The sequence below is a fragment of the Myotis lucifugus genome, unplaced genomic scaffold, assembly GCF_000147115.1.
Source record: "Myotis lucifugus unplaced genomic scaffold, Myoluc2.0 scaffold_186, whole genome shotgun sequence".
In the NCBI taxonomy this organism is placed as follows: Eukaryota; Metazoa; Chordata; class Mammalia; order Chiroptera; family Vespertilionidae; genus Myotis; species Myotis lucifugus.
The window spans coordinates 2,443,883-2,457,705 of record NW_005871234.1 but is presented as its reverse complement, the minus strand read 5'-3'; the positions used below and the strand labels follow the sequence as shown (position 1 = coordinate 2,457,705).

The 13,823-nt window shown below is 45.0% G+C and overlaps 3 protein-coding genes across 3 annotated transcripts in view; 1 reads left to right on the top strand and 2 right to left on the bottom strand.

Moving 5' to 3' along the window:
* LOC102437002 (semaphorin-4F-like) overlaps window positions 1-5,642 on the bottom strand; it is a 92,327-nt gene extending 86,685 nt beyond the window's left edge. The window contains exon 1 of the mRNA XM_006096815.3: window positions 5,566-5,642. Within this exon, the coding sequence (XP_006096877.1) occupies window positions 5,566-5,642 (77 nt within the window). The remainder of the gene's footprint in view (window positions 1-5,565) is intronic.
* Window positions 5,643-9,300: 3,658 nt separating this feature from the next.
* On the top strand, window positions 9,301-12,838 carry M1AP (meiosis 1 associated protein). The gene is made up of 4 exons (XM_023760637.1): window positions 9,301-9,540; window positions 10,606-10,746; window positions 11,265-11,276; window positions 11,786-12,838. The coding sequence occupies exons 1-4, from the start codon at window positions 9,301-9,303 to the stop codon at window positions 11,960-11,962; spliced, it is 570 nt and encodes a 189-aa protein (XP_023616405.1). The 3' UTR covers window positions 11,963-12,838.
* An 84-nt stretch (window positions 12,839-12,922) lies between these two features.
* The window catches only part of DOK1 (docking protein 1), a 3,041-nt gene continuing 2,140 nt past the window's right edge, over window positions 12,923-13,823 (bottom strand). Inside the window, 2 exon segments of the mRNA XM_023760636.1 lie at window positions 12,923-13,730; window positions 13,732-13,818. Of these exon segments, the coding sequence (XP_023616404.1) occupies window positions 13,347-13,730; window positions 13,732-13,818 (471 nt within the window). The 3' untranslated portion in view covers window positions 12,923-13,346.

Here is a 13,823-nt window from a genome sequence, read left to right as displayed (position 1 = left end):
CATAGGTATACGCTCAATGACTGAGGCATGCCGGCTGGGCTCAGGATATTTTTTCAATTGATTTCTAGAGAGAGTGGAAGGGAGGGGGGAGGACAGAGAGAGAGAAACATCGACATGAAACAGACACATCGATTGGTTGCCTCCCGCACTCACCCTTACCAGGACTAGGGCACTTGCAACCTAGATATGTGCCCTGGACTAGGAATCAAACCCGGCACGCTTCAGTCTGAAGGCCAACACTCTAACCACTGAGAAAACTGGCCAGGGCAGGAGCTATATGTTTTGACTTCATTCTTCAAAATTTATAGATCTATAGCTAAGAATTATTAAATTATTTTTAAACTAAACATTTTTTAAAACATTATCTAATAATTATTAAATGTATTTTTAATCTGAGGATATGTGTGTTTTTTATTGATTTTGGAGGGAGAGGAAGGGAGAGGAAGAGAGAGAGAAACATCAATTGGTTGCCTCTCATATGCTTCCTTACTGGGGCTCAAACCCACCTGAAACAGTTCTAAACATTTCACAAATATTAATTTATATTATCTCCATAACCAACCTGTAAAATAGCAATTATTATCCCTGTTTCACAGATGAGAAATTGAGACCCAGAGAGGTTAGGTATTTTCCCAAGATCATACCATTAGTAAATCGTAGAGCAGAAAGGTTGACTCCAGGACCCAAACACTTAACCACTCTATAACCCTGTGGAAATTCAGTTCTCTGAAACACATTCACTACTCAGTGAGAATCCACAAAATAGCTTCTCCCAGGCTTTATTTATATCAGGAAAAGCTGTTAGGCTCCCTTCTAGTAAAAGTGGGTGGCTTGCATTTCTGTGAGCTTATCTAATCTTGGCTCTGTTATTGCCTTATTTTTCCTTTGCCCAATCCCCTTATTTGTTTATTTTACTTTTCTAAACTGGCATACATGCTTTGTGGAATGTGGTAGGGAATATATATAATTAGTTTTTTCCAAGTATTTATGAGATGAATCTACCCATCACCAGGAAAACATAATTTCAATGACCAAATCGACTATGTCGTCCCAGTTATGTAGTTAGTGACTCATTTTCCACGTCCTCATTTCTCTTACAAAGTCATGTCTGTGTGAACTAGAAAGAGAAATGAAAATACCACCTAGGTCTTTCAGTTTCCTACTTAAAATGTCGGAGTCTCTGGAGATGCATTCCAGAGTTTTACTGGCCATGTCTGCCCTAATTGGCCACAGAAGTGACAGAATTCAAGCCAGGATGTGTCCAGCAGGAGTCTAAGTACACAGGCAATGACCTGGTTGGGCTGTAAATGGGTGGGGAAATGGAAAGTCCTTGGTTATATTAGGCAAAGAGTCAAGAGCAAAAAACTAAGCTGAGAGTGGGGTGATGGCAGGTCAGAAGCCATTTTATGGGGGGAAAAAACTATCAGAATGAGTTTAAAGTATAGCACATGCATGGAAACAGATGTGCCAGGAGAGCAGGCTAACATGGGGTCAGTGGGCTCCCTCAAATATGCTAAGCTGTTGGCACCTCCATCTTTTTTTCATGCTGCTCCTTTCCCTTGCCTCTGTCCACCTGACAAATATCTACTTATTTTTTTCCAGATTTTGCTTACATACCTTCACTATGAAGCCTTTCCTGTACTCCCCCATCCCATCTACAGCCAGCCCCCACTTATTCATTCTTTTTTGTCCCTTCCCCAACCATGAACCTGTGGCCACATCTATCTGGAGCTTCACAGCACTGATAAGTGGTGTGAATTTTTATCTTAGCTCTCTGATTTGAGACATGTCACATTGCTGTATTTTCCTAAATGAAATTTAGAAAATATTAGTCCCCAAGTGCCAGGATATTGACGCACTCAATATCTCTATGAGTGTCTCTCCCCCTTTCTCAGAATCCCCGGTGGCTCACAGTCCAGAAAATATGGGAAATGGCCCTTTGGTCTTCAATACACCTCCAGTACATTGTTGAATAGAAGTGGCAAGAGCAGACATCTTTGTCTTGTTCCTGATCTTAGGGGCAAAGCATCCAGTCTTTCACCACCACCTCTGATATTAGCTGTGGGTTTGTGTAGAGACCTTTGTCTCTACAACTTGAGGCAGTTCAATTCTAATCCTAATTTGTTGAATGTTTTTATTGTGAAAGGGTTTTGGATTTTATCAAATGCTTTTTCTGCATCTTTTGAGATGATTATGTAGGTTTTGTCCTTTGTCCTATTAACATGGTGTACTACATTGTTTGATTTTTTTATGTTAAACCAACTTTGCATCCCTAGGATAAATCCCATTCCATTGTGGTGTATAATCCTTTTACATGTTGCTGCATTTGGTTGACTAGGATGTTGTTGAGGATTTTTGCATCTATATTCATAAGAGATATTGGTCTGTAATTTTCTTTTCTTGTGATGTCTTTGTCTAGTTTTAGTATCAGAGTAATATTGGTCTCATAGAATGATTTGGGAAGTGTTCCTTCATCTTCTATTTTTTGGAAGAATTTGTGAATAATTAATATTATTTTGTTAAGGTTTGGTACAATTCCCAGTGAAGCTATCTAGGCCTTGGTTTTTACTAATTACTAATTCTTTATCTTTACTTGTATTAGGTTGTACCAAAAAAGTTAATATAGCAAGCCTAAGACTCCTATCGATAGATAGTCCTACTTGCAAGATTGACTCTTGGGTGGCATCTGAGCACTTGGACTTGTGGAGTGTTCCCACCATTCCCTAAATAATAAGAGTGGCACCCTGTGCCTAAACTGTGCAAAAAAAATATGGTTTATGCTAAACATCTGCTTTTCTTCTAGGAGTCTAGAATTTTCACATGTGCTAGGTACAGGGTGTTTATGTGACCAATCCCCAATAAAAATGTTGGACACACACTGCCCTGGCCAGTGTTGCTAAGTGGTTAGTGTCAGCCCGTGCACCAAAGGGTCACGGGTTCAATTCCCAGTCAAGGGCATGTACCCAGGTTGCGGGTCAATTCCCATCTCCAATCGGGGCACATGCAGGAGGCAACCAGTCTATATGTCTCTCTCACATCAATGTTTCTCTCTCTCTCCTTCTCCCTCCCTCCCTTCCACTCTCTCTGAAAAGCAATGGAAAAAATATCCTCATGTGAGAATTAACAAAACAAAAAATGTTGGACACTAAATCTCTAATGACTTCTCCTGGTGGACAGCATTTTACACATGTTGTCACAGTACAGTGCTGGAGGAAAAAAAGTACATTCTGTGTCATTTCATAGGTAGAGGACTCTTGAAAGCTTGTACCTGGCTTCCTCTGGACTTCACCCCATGAGCCTTTTCCTTTGCTGATTTTGCTTTGTATCTTTTTGCTATAATAAGTCATAGCCATGAGTATGAATACATACTGAATCCTGTGAGTTCTCTTAGTGAATTACTGAACCTGGGAGTGGTCTTGGAGACCCATGACACAGATTTATTTAGATTTTGTATTTCTTCTTGAGTAAGTCTCAGTAGTTTGTGTCTTTCTAGGAAGTTATCTATATTTGGGGGGCATACAGTTATTTATAACATTTTCTTATAATCTTTCCAATTTCTGTAAGGTCAGTAATGATGCCCTTCTTTTATTTTTTTATTTTAGTAACTTGGATATTTTCTCTTTTCTCCTTGATCAGTCTAGCTAAATTTTTGTCAATTTTTCAAAGGACAAGCTATTATTTCCATTGATTTTCGCTATTATTTTTCTATTCTTTTATTTTGTTTCTTTCTACTCTAGTATTTTTTGTTGTTATTGTTTCTTCCTCTGCTTGCTTTAGTTTTGTCGCCTTTTTCTCATTTCTTAGGGTGAAAGGTTAGGTTATTGATTTGAGATCCAGTGGGTTGTTTTTTTTAGGAGTTTTCAGCTATAAATTTCCCTGTAAGCACTGCATTAACTGTATTTCATACGTTTTGGTATTTTCTAATTTCCCTAGTGATTTTTTTCTGTGAACCATTGATTATTTAGAAATATGTTATTTAATTTTCTCATATTCATGAATTTCCCCCAAAAAAGGTTTTTGTTATTGATTTCTAATTGCATTCCACTGTGGTTAGAGGAGACTTTTGATGATTTTAATATTTTTTAATTTATTGTACCTTGACTTATGACCTATCATATGGCCTAACCTGGAAATGTTCCATGTTCACTTGAGAAGAATGTATAACCTGCTGTTTGGGGGTTGCAATGTCTTTTACTATTTTCCCTGGTCTCCTTTTTGAACGCCAGTATGAGAGTAGCAGAGTCGTGGATATTGCAGCTTCATTTTCTTTCCCTCCTTCTGGTGTGAGAAAATAAGCAAATAATCTCAAATTAACCTAATTTCCTCTTGATGCCCTTCCAGATTCCAAAAAAATCCCAGGTATGCACGGCTTTTCCATACCTAGCTGTGATATCTCTTCTGGGATGCATGAGGACAAGGAATGTGTCCCTGCCCACAAGCAAAGCAAAATGAGTGCTCTTGCTCTTCCGTGCTCTTAATGGCTGCCTCAGAGACACTCCTACTCAGGAGTTGGTCAGTCAGTGCTTCTTTAATCACTGAACTTGGTCCCAGACCATCACACTATCGGCAGACCAAGGGAGCTCTGGTTAGGTGAATTAGAGCTTTTACCTGCTATAATAAATTCCCACTGGCCCTTTGGCAAGGCCTAAAATTGTCCCTTCTATTCCTGTTTTCCCAGATATCAGAAGTGAATAACCACATCCTCTTCTTTCCCTTTGGTATCTGTAAAGGATCAATTTGGCTGCAACTAACAGAAAACCAATCTAAGTCTAACTTGAGTAATTAAGAGTTTATTTTTCTCATTAACAAGAAGTGTGGGGGCAGACAATTACGAGTTAGTGCAATTGATCAATGATACCGTCAAAGACCCAGGCTCTTTCCATTTTTCCACTGCAGCAACCATAGCAGGTGTACTTCATCCTTATACCAATTGTCTCATGGTCACAAGATGCAACTTAAGACTAAGAAGAGGTAGTTACAGAGACAAAAGGCTTGCCAGCATATTACAAAGCTTTTCTAGAATATTACTCAGCAACTTCTATGTCTCATTATTTAAATCTAGGTCATAAATCACCCCTAGACCAATCACTGAAAGGCTGAAAAATGGGTAGAGAAAAGGGGAAAGGAAAGAGGGAGGGGAGCAGTGGCCCGTCAACCAAAAATTGGCTGCCACACCCTCCTTCATAACCTTAGTAAAGAAGTTAGGGCAAGGGAGGGGGAGGAGGACTTCAGTCAGGCTGAGGTTGGAGGATGGCACGCCATTCAGCTCTGCCCCGGTCCACACCTGTTCTAAACAGAATCAGTCCCCCTTTCTAAAAATCTAAGTTCCTTGGCCCCTTCTATAGCAAAGTCTCTAACCACAACATAAATAGACACCTTTCACCTTCTTTCTGATAAATTAAGCATCTAACTCATGTTCCTTTCTTTAGAATTAGCAAAAGCATATTCTAAGTACTCCGCAGTCATCTAGTCATTAAACATTGTTCGATTTGAGGGCCTCAAAGGCTGGTCTGGGACATCCCAAAAGACATCCCTATGCCCCTGCCTGTTCTCAGTCTCAGATACCTGCTATGGCAGTTAACCATTTCCAACACAGCTACAACTGCCTGTACCAGCAGGTCAACCCATGACTTAGCTAACATGTTCAAGTTTGGATTTCAAGTCTCTGAAGAGGTTAGAAATTTGGAGTCCAAAATAGGGGCCTTAAAGTTCAACTACCTTACCTCTCACTTTCTCAGAATACTCCTGAAAATTACAGATAAACCAATATCTTCATCAAACTCTAATAAGGATGGATTTGTCTCTCTTCCTTCCAGAACCTTCTGCCAACCTCTCTTTAAATCAGCCCAAACGTTTTAAAGCATTTTGTAAAATCCTTTCAACTCAATCTCTTCCCAGCCCTCTGATAATCGCCACATCAGGAGTTACTTTGGAGAGACCTCATTTGTTTCTGCATACCCATTCTCTAACAAAATCTTAGCTAGCTAGTCTCAAAATCAGTTGACGAAAATCCTTGGGTCATGATTTTTTGTGTGTGTCCAACATTCAAAGATTCCTAGTAATCACCGGATGTAGCAGGTGTGAGTTTTTTCCCATAGCACTGAGGTGCAAGAAATGTCTCATGACTGTAGTTAACCCCATTCCATTCTCCCAGGACCCAGGGGTTTTCTGGGACACAGGACTTCCAGTGCTAAAAATGGGCAAACTGAAACAGTTGGCCACCCTAAGTCTGGACAAACATCAGTTTGCAATCCTTTCCCTTACTATAGTATAAGTTCTAAGAAGGCAATGAAGCCCTAGCTGGTTTTGCTCAGTGGATAGAGCATCAGCCTGCGTATTGAAGGGCCCCGGGTTCGATTCCAGTCATGGGCACATGCCCAAGTTGCGGGCTTAATCCCCAGTTGGGGGTGTGCAGGAGGCAGCCAATCAATGATTCTCTCTCATCATTGATGTTTCTATCTTTCTCTCCCTCTCCCTTCCTCTCTGAAATCAATAAAAATGTATTTTTAAAAAAAAGAAGGCAATGAACATGTCTAATGAATTTCTATATACCCATGCCTAGTGCTCCAATAATAAACACTCAATAAATTCTCAATAAACAAACTAATTCACAAACAAATGCATAAATGCATGAAACAGTATAAAAATAGATTATAATAAAAAAATAATAATCCAAAGCCTGAGTTGATCTCAAAAGCCACATCAGCAGTCATTTGAGTCAATGAAATGGAGTGCTCTGCAACGTCCTATTTATTCCTTCCAGAGACCATCCCTGCCAGGCTTAGAGACCATGTCCTGCCCCGGCTGGTGTTGCTCAGTGGTTAGAATGTCAGGTTGCACACTGAAGGGTTGTGGGTTCAATTCCCAGTCAAGGGCATGTACCTGGGTTGCAGGTTCAATCCCATGCTGTTTGGGGCTGTGCAGGAGGCAAGCAATTGATGTGTCTCTCTCACATCAATGGCCCCTCCTCCCTCCCTCCCTAAAAATCAATGGGAAAAAATATCCTCCAGTGAGGATTAACAAAACTAAATAAAATTAAAATAGGCCATGTCCTCAGAGCAGAGGCAAATTCCTCCATGTACACAGATACCACGAATTCTATATAATCTATTTTCAATTTTATGGATTTGATAAGTATTGGGTAGACTTTCTATCATGAAGGTTCCTCAGGAAGACAGCACATCTCCAGGTATAAGCAAAATGTTAAGAAAGAATAAGCTCGCCAAAACCGGTTTGGCTCAGTGGATAGAGCGTTGGCCTGTGGACTGAAAGGTCCCAGGTTCGATTCCGGTCAAGGGCATGTACCTTGGTTGCAGGCACATCCCCAGTAGGGGTTATGCAGGAGGCACCTGATTGATGTTTCTAACTCTCCATTTCTCTTCTCTGTAAAAAATCAATAAAGTATATGTTTTAAAAAAGAAAGAATAAGCTCACATATGTAATACCTTAATCAATAAAGAAAAAAATTGCAGACACCCCCCCCCCAAAAAAAAATAAAAAAGAAAGAAAGAATAAACTTCTGAAGGTACCTATCACCTTCTGGGCCTTCCAGTACTTCCAGAGTTCTGTGCTGCACTGAATGATGACAGTGATGTAAATTGTCCAGAGACTTCCACCACCACCACCACCACCCCAGCACATCCCATTGGGGTAGAACTCTTACTGCCACAGTAGTTTTTTTGCTTCACTGTGTCACTTTCCACTTGTCTTCCACAAGACACTGATATTCCTCTATTCCCTTAATATATTTTCCCCCTTTTGTCTTTTATATTATTTCTTCCAACTTTTCATGTAAATTCAAATGGGTAGAGCGAGGTTGCTATTGTTAATCTTCTGTAGTAGGGAGATTATGTCTGTACTATAAGTGATGGTCACCTCAAGCAAGAGAACACAATTCTGATTCCATGTTTCCTGGAGTTTTGTAGTTTTCCTTGAAAAACTACCACAGAAAATTGCCTCATTTCCGTGCCTGGTTTCAAAGGGCGCACCTAGAAAACCTGCTATGTCTGTCTGTCTCCTCCTTATCCATGTGCCAACCTCTCATCTCCATGGCACATGGCAAAGTGTCACCACTCTGTTCTTCAGTACCCTTCACCCACAGTCATCACCCCCGGAATTCTGACCCTTCTTTTTGTCCTGTGACTGGCTGAGTTGACCTCAAAAGCCCTGTCCCCTTCCCCCACCTTGTTGTACCAAAGATTTCCTCTCCCTGTTCTCCCCTCCCCATATCACTGTGCAGGCAGTTTTGACCACTTTCTTCTTAAACCCTCTCTGGGCATTCCAGAGGTTCCCCTATCAGCCCATTCTACACAAGTCATGCAACACAAGCAGACTTTATCACCCTCAAAATAAGACCTCAGTTTTCACAACACCACACACAAGTCTTTGTTTCAAGACTCTGTTTTAAAGAATTATAATTCTTGCCCGGCCAGTGTGGCTTTGTGGTTGAGCGTCAACCCATGAACCAGCAGGTCAAGGTTTGATCCCGGTCAGGGCACATGCCCAAGTTGTGCGCTTGATCCTTGGTGTGGGGCCATGCAGGAGGCAACCGATCAATGATTCTCTCTCATTATTGAAGTATCTCTCCCTTTCTCTTCCTCTCTGAAATCATTTATTTTTTTAAATATAGAATTATAATTCTTAAAACTCTACATTTACCATTTAGTAAGATGTTAGGTCCCTCGAGGGCAGCAGTTCTCAACTTGTGGGTCACGACCCCTTTGGCAATCGAACGACCCTTTCACAGGGGTCACCTAAGACCATCCTGCATATCAGATATTTACATTACGATTCATAACAGTAGCGACATTACAGTTATGAAGTAGCAACGAAAATAATTTTATGGTTGGGTCACAACATGAGGAACTGTATTTAAAGGGTCAGAAGGTTGAGAACCACTGCTCTAGGCTGAACATCTACTTTAAGGAATCTCTTAACTTGTCTCTGTATTGTCAAAACTTTTTTAAAATATATATTTTATTGATTTTAGAGAGAGGAAGGGAGAGGGGTAGAGAGATAGAAACATCGAATTGGCTGCCTCCTGCACAACATCCACTGAGGAATGAGCTCACAACTGCAACTGGGCATGTGCCCTGACTGGGAATCGAACCATGACTTCCTGGCTCATGGGCCTATGCTCAACCACTGAGCCACACCAGCCGGACCTGTCAACACTTTTGTGTACATCCCCACAGGGGAGGAAGAGGAGTATCTAGGGGCACAGGTGATTCAGGCAGGAAGCCCCTCCCTCGGGGAAACCTTGGCTGGGATTGATCTTCAAAACCGTTCCAAAGACTGAAGATGAACCAGAGTGTATGCATGTCCTTGTTTCAGAAAAGAGAATGGCTGCTGTTGGCCAAAGGGGAACCGCCGAGCCGAGGCCACAGCCTGAGAGAGGCTGCCACCACCTTCTATGTGATCATGCCATCACGCTCCCCCACTCTGCTGGTAAAGGCAGTGGCCACGCGGGAACTGATGCTGCCCAGCCCCTTCCCCCTGCTGCCTGAGAACCCGCCTGATGACAGCCTTAAGATTGTGGAGGCAAGTGGAGCCCAGGTCTCATGAGACAGATAGAGGGGAGAGAAGGGAATTCAAGAAAGGGATGAGGGCGAGGAGTGAGCCAGTGAGTTGAAGGACAGGGAGCTGAGGGAGAAGTGGCCCCAAGGGTGTGGTGAGAGAGTCAGAGAAGCAAGGGTAGGAACTGAGGCCGAGCAGGAGGAAGAAAGCAGTGTGGTATGTTCCCACGGGTCACTCTGCATTGTAAGTGTGCCTGTGTGTGTACCTGTGTTTGTGTGCATCTATTTCTGTCTGTTGAGGGAAAGAGAAAAGGCAGACAATGTAGGCGCCCAGAATAGGAAGGGCTTCAAAATCAGACTGGGGTGCAAAGGGGGGAACAGCTCTGAAGGCCATTTCCTCCTCCTTCTCTTCCTTGGGTCTGGATTCTGGATTTCCTCCACCAGCTGCCCCAGTCGGAGGACAGGAGGGTGGCTCTGGGTGGGGAGAACTGGAACCACCTCGCTGCTGATCACTGGCTTACGTGCAGAGGGGACAGAGCCTGGGATTGTGCTCTCGGCTTGACGGCCACAGGGATGCAGAGAGAGGTGGGCACAGTGGCTGTGGCTCACGCAGCGTCTCACTTCAGGGCCAATGGTTCCTGGCACAGGATGTTGTGGCCGGAAAACCTGACTGCTCAGGAATGCTGTGCTCTCGTGTCCTTTAGTTCTGCTCACCTCACGGCACAGGCAGGCCAGAACTCTGCACTCGCCTTGCAGACTGCAAGCACCCGCAGGCCGGGGACACACCCTCCCTCACAGCCTTGCACACTGGATCCTTTATAACCCTCATGACGCTCCAGAATCCCATGACACACCTCTCGGGGCCAGAGTGTTTAGTGTCCCTAACCAGTCAGGGTTCTCAGACTTCTTGTACCTGTGCCTGACACACACGTGCCTCACAATCAGAGCTGGGGGCCAGAACACCCTGTGGGACACTCATCTATCTCACAGTCTTCAGAGACACCTGAGTGTTCATGCCTCTTACACCCCAAGAGCTCTGCCTGACATCTTGTGTTCTGCAATCTCAAGTTCCTCCTCCTCTCTTCCTCAGAGCTTGCTGGACGGCCTGGAGCTAGAGCCCACCTACAACCCCTTGCAGGTTTGGAGTCACCTGTACTCACACCTGAGCAGGACCTTGGCCAAGCCCCAGAGCCGACTCCACCCAAGCTGGGAGAGCCGGGCCCTGAGAAAGGTACAACTCCCCTCCGTCCTCCCCTCAGTACTCCCCTCCTCCCCCTTTATGCCCAGAATCCAAGAGATCCCCATCTCCCATTACTAATACCCACCCCTACCCCATCCCAGGGAGTAGCCCTCTTCTCTGGACCAGGCCAACAGGGAAGAAAGAGAACACCCCTTTGCCCTAGACCAGTGGTCGGCAAGCCACATGTGGCTCGCGAGCCGCAGTTTGCCAACCACTGCCCTAGACAGAGGAAATTACAACCCCTCCCCATTGAGGGAGCTCTTCTGCAGGGGCTATGACATGATAATGTTCATGTATCTTAGTTTAGTGTTTAGTCATTGTTCCACTATGCAAACCGGCTGCACTGGAACTACAGCCATAGGCCTTCATTGAAAGGAGAGGCTGAAGGGAAGGTAGGAAAAGAAAAGCCCCAGGGAAGGGAAATTAGCATTTACTGAGCACCAGTCATTTATTTGCTAGGCTGTGTGACAAGTGCTTTCACATATAATTTTCTCATGTACTCCTCACAGCATCCCTGCGAGGTAAGAGTCATTTTACAGAAAAACAAAGGGAGTCTGGCCAAGGGGAGAAGCTTGCAGAGAGGGCTCTAGTGACAAAGGTTAAAGAGAGAAGAGTAATTGAATGTGGACAGTTACGTAGTTTTATGAAATTCGTATTTTATATTTGAGCTTCCTTTTGCCCTTAACTTTTTCTAGTTCTGCAGTAACAGAGCCTTTAGAACAAACCCGCCGGCCGCGCGTTTGACATGCTTGCAAACCGCTTTCCCTTAGCTGAAGTTACAAGCGATGTTTCCGACTAGGAGGAACAGAACTCACCATAGGTTAGCTGGTGGGCAAGCTAGCAGAGGAGGGTCACAGCCAGGACCTGTGCACTGTGGAGGCTGGAGTCCAGGGGGCTCCACTGCCCTGAGCCTTGAGGCTGTCATTCCGGATGGGACAAGGGAAGGAGTGAGGGCAGCAGACCCAGAAGGGAATGGGAGAGATCAGGAACTCGGGTCTTCAGAGATGGCTCTACTCAACTTTCTTTTCAGCCTGGGCAGCTGCAGACAAATCGAGTTCGAGCCACAGTGGCCCCTCTACGTATGACTTCAGCCCCTGGCAGAGCCCCCAAGATACCAGCGGCCAGCAAAGCCTCCACAGAAGCCTTCTTGCAGCTTTCTGAGGAGGAGGGAACGGAGGGGGAGGAGGAGGATCCCTCAGGGCCTTAACACAGACCTTGGCTGCCCTGCTCAACCACATCCACGCTAGGGCTCATGTGCCGGTGTTCTGAGGTCAGACTTGCCTTCCACCCACCTGAGCCTCTGTGAGCTCCAGGTGACTGAGAAACTGCCTTCCCCTCTGTTCTCAGTGCTGCCCCCACCCCACTCCTCAGCCTGGGAGGGCACACCCACGCCTCCTGCTTCTCCAAGTGGAGACTCATTTTCTTTTTTTTCTTTTTTTTTGTCGTTTTCTTTTGGGTCATTTGATTCTGTTAACACAGATGAAGATTAAATACTCAGTAAACCAACACCATTGTTAGGAGCATTTCAGGCCCCGAATTTCTCCTTGTAGCTGTGTAAGCAGGTGGATATCAGATCATCTTCGGGAAGTGGCCTCAGAAGACAAGGATGAGGCTTTCAAAGCTCGTGGAAAACAAGCAGGATTGAAACCCAAGCATGATTTTGTAGCCTGTGCCCCTTCCGCTACACCTACCCCATTGTAGTGCCCTTTAGGCTCCAAACATAAAAGTGGTTGGTACTCAGTACCTACATGCAAAGTGTGTATGGATGGGATGGGTGGCGGAGAAGGTGTGAAAAAGATCTATTCCTTTCCTATTCCCTCTCCTCACACCTGTCCACCTTCCCATCTGCCCTCTCCATCCACAGAATAACTCTAAAATGTTTACCTTCTCTGTACTTCAAATTGCACTCAGTACTTGAGAAATTTAACTCCTTCCATATAACAACCCCATGAAGTAGAAACTCTTCAGTTTTCCCAGTTTACAAAGGAGCAGCAGGGGTAACTAAGGGTTGCAGGTGTTATCAAACTCACCCAGGGTCACAGAGATGGGGTCAAGCACAGATGGGCTAGGGACCACCCAACACATCCCTGGTTCTCCTTCTGATCCCCTCCACACCCACCCAGCACACCCTGCTTCTGGGTCCCCTCTGTGACTATTCACACACATAGACCTCTTAAACCCTCTGGCTTTAATGAGAATAAAACTTTTTTTAAATAAATCTCTGGGGGAAAAAATACAGGGGAAAGGATCCAGGCAGTCCAGCATCTTCCTACAGCCTCCATGCAAGCCCCGCCAACTGTACCCACTCTAATCCATAGACTTGGTCCAGCAACTGTCCATTCTTTTGGGGGGATGACTTAGAGATGCTGGTCTCCCCAGGTACCATCCCTGTGCCCCTCTCATCTGTCCCACTTCCAGGACTTCTGGGGATTAATCATCCTCCCCTTGACTCCCCTGATTTGTCTGATCCTCCAGTCTCACACAGGCCCCTCCAGTCCTCTGGGTCCCACTGGTTCAACAGGTTTCTTTGATCCCCCCAATGCCACCTCTCCAAGGTCCTCCTATCAGCAACCCCAGCCTTGCTCTACTTCTCATGTGGAGCCCTCTGACTTGATCCCAGTCCTGTCGGCCCCTACTCTAGAGAGCCCACAGTCCCAGTCCCCTGAGGCCCTGCTCTTCTGGATCTGGCTGTACAGGGCAGTGTCTGAGCTGTGACCTTTGCTGCCACTGCCAGTTGTACCAGGTTCAGGGCAGGTCAGGCGCTGGGGCTTGGGAGCTGGGACGGGCTTTGTGCTCCGAGGGGGAGGCACGGCGTAGTCATCGGTGGCGGGGTTGTAGGGGAGCTCGTAGCCCTCCTCCTTCGCTCGAGCCTGGCACCACCATGCATCCTTGGGCTCCTGAGGCAGATCATAAAGGCCCCGGGCAGAAGCTGCTCCCGGGCCCTCTGGTTCATCATAGATGGGGTCCTCCTTGGGGGTCCGTCAGCTTGGCCTTCATCAACTGCTGCTGCACATGCTCATACAAGTCCCAATAGAGAGTTTTCTTTAACTGTACCCTTCTCCCCTGCC

What these genes read in the sequence shown, in the direction of transcription:
- M1AP (XM_023760637.1), top strand. Translation starts at nt 9,301, where the DNA reads ATGAACCAGAGTGTATGCATGTCCTTGTTTCAGAAAAGAGAATGGCTG. An exon ending in ACAGCCTTAAGATTGTGGAG is followed by an intron (nt 9,541 to 10,605) that starts GCAAGTGGAGCC and finishes TCTCTTCCTCAG; the next exon opens with AGCTTGCTGGACGGCCTGGA.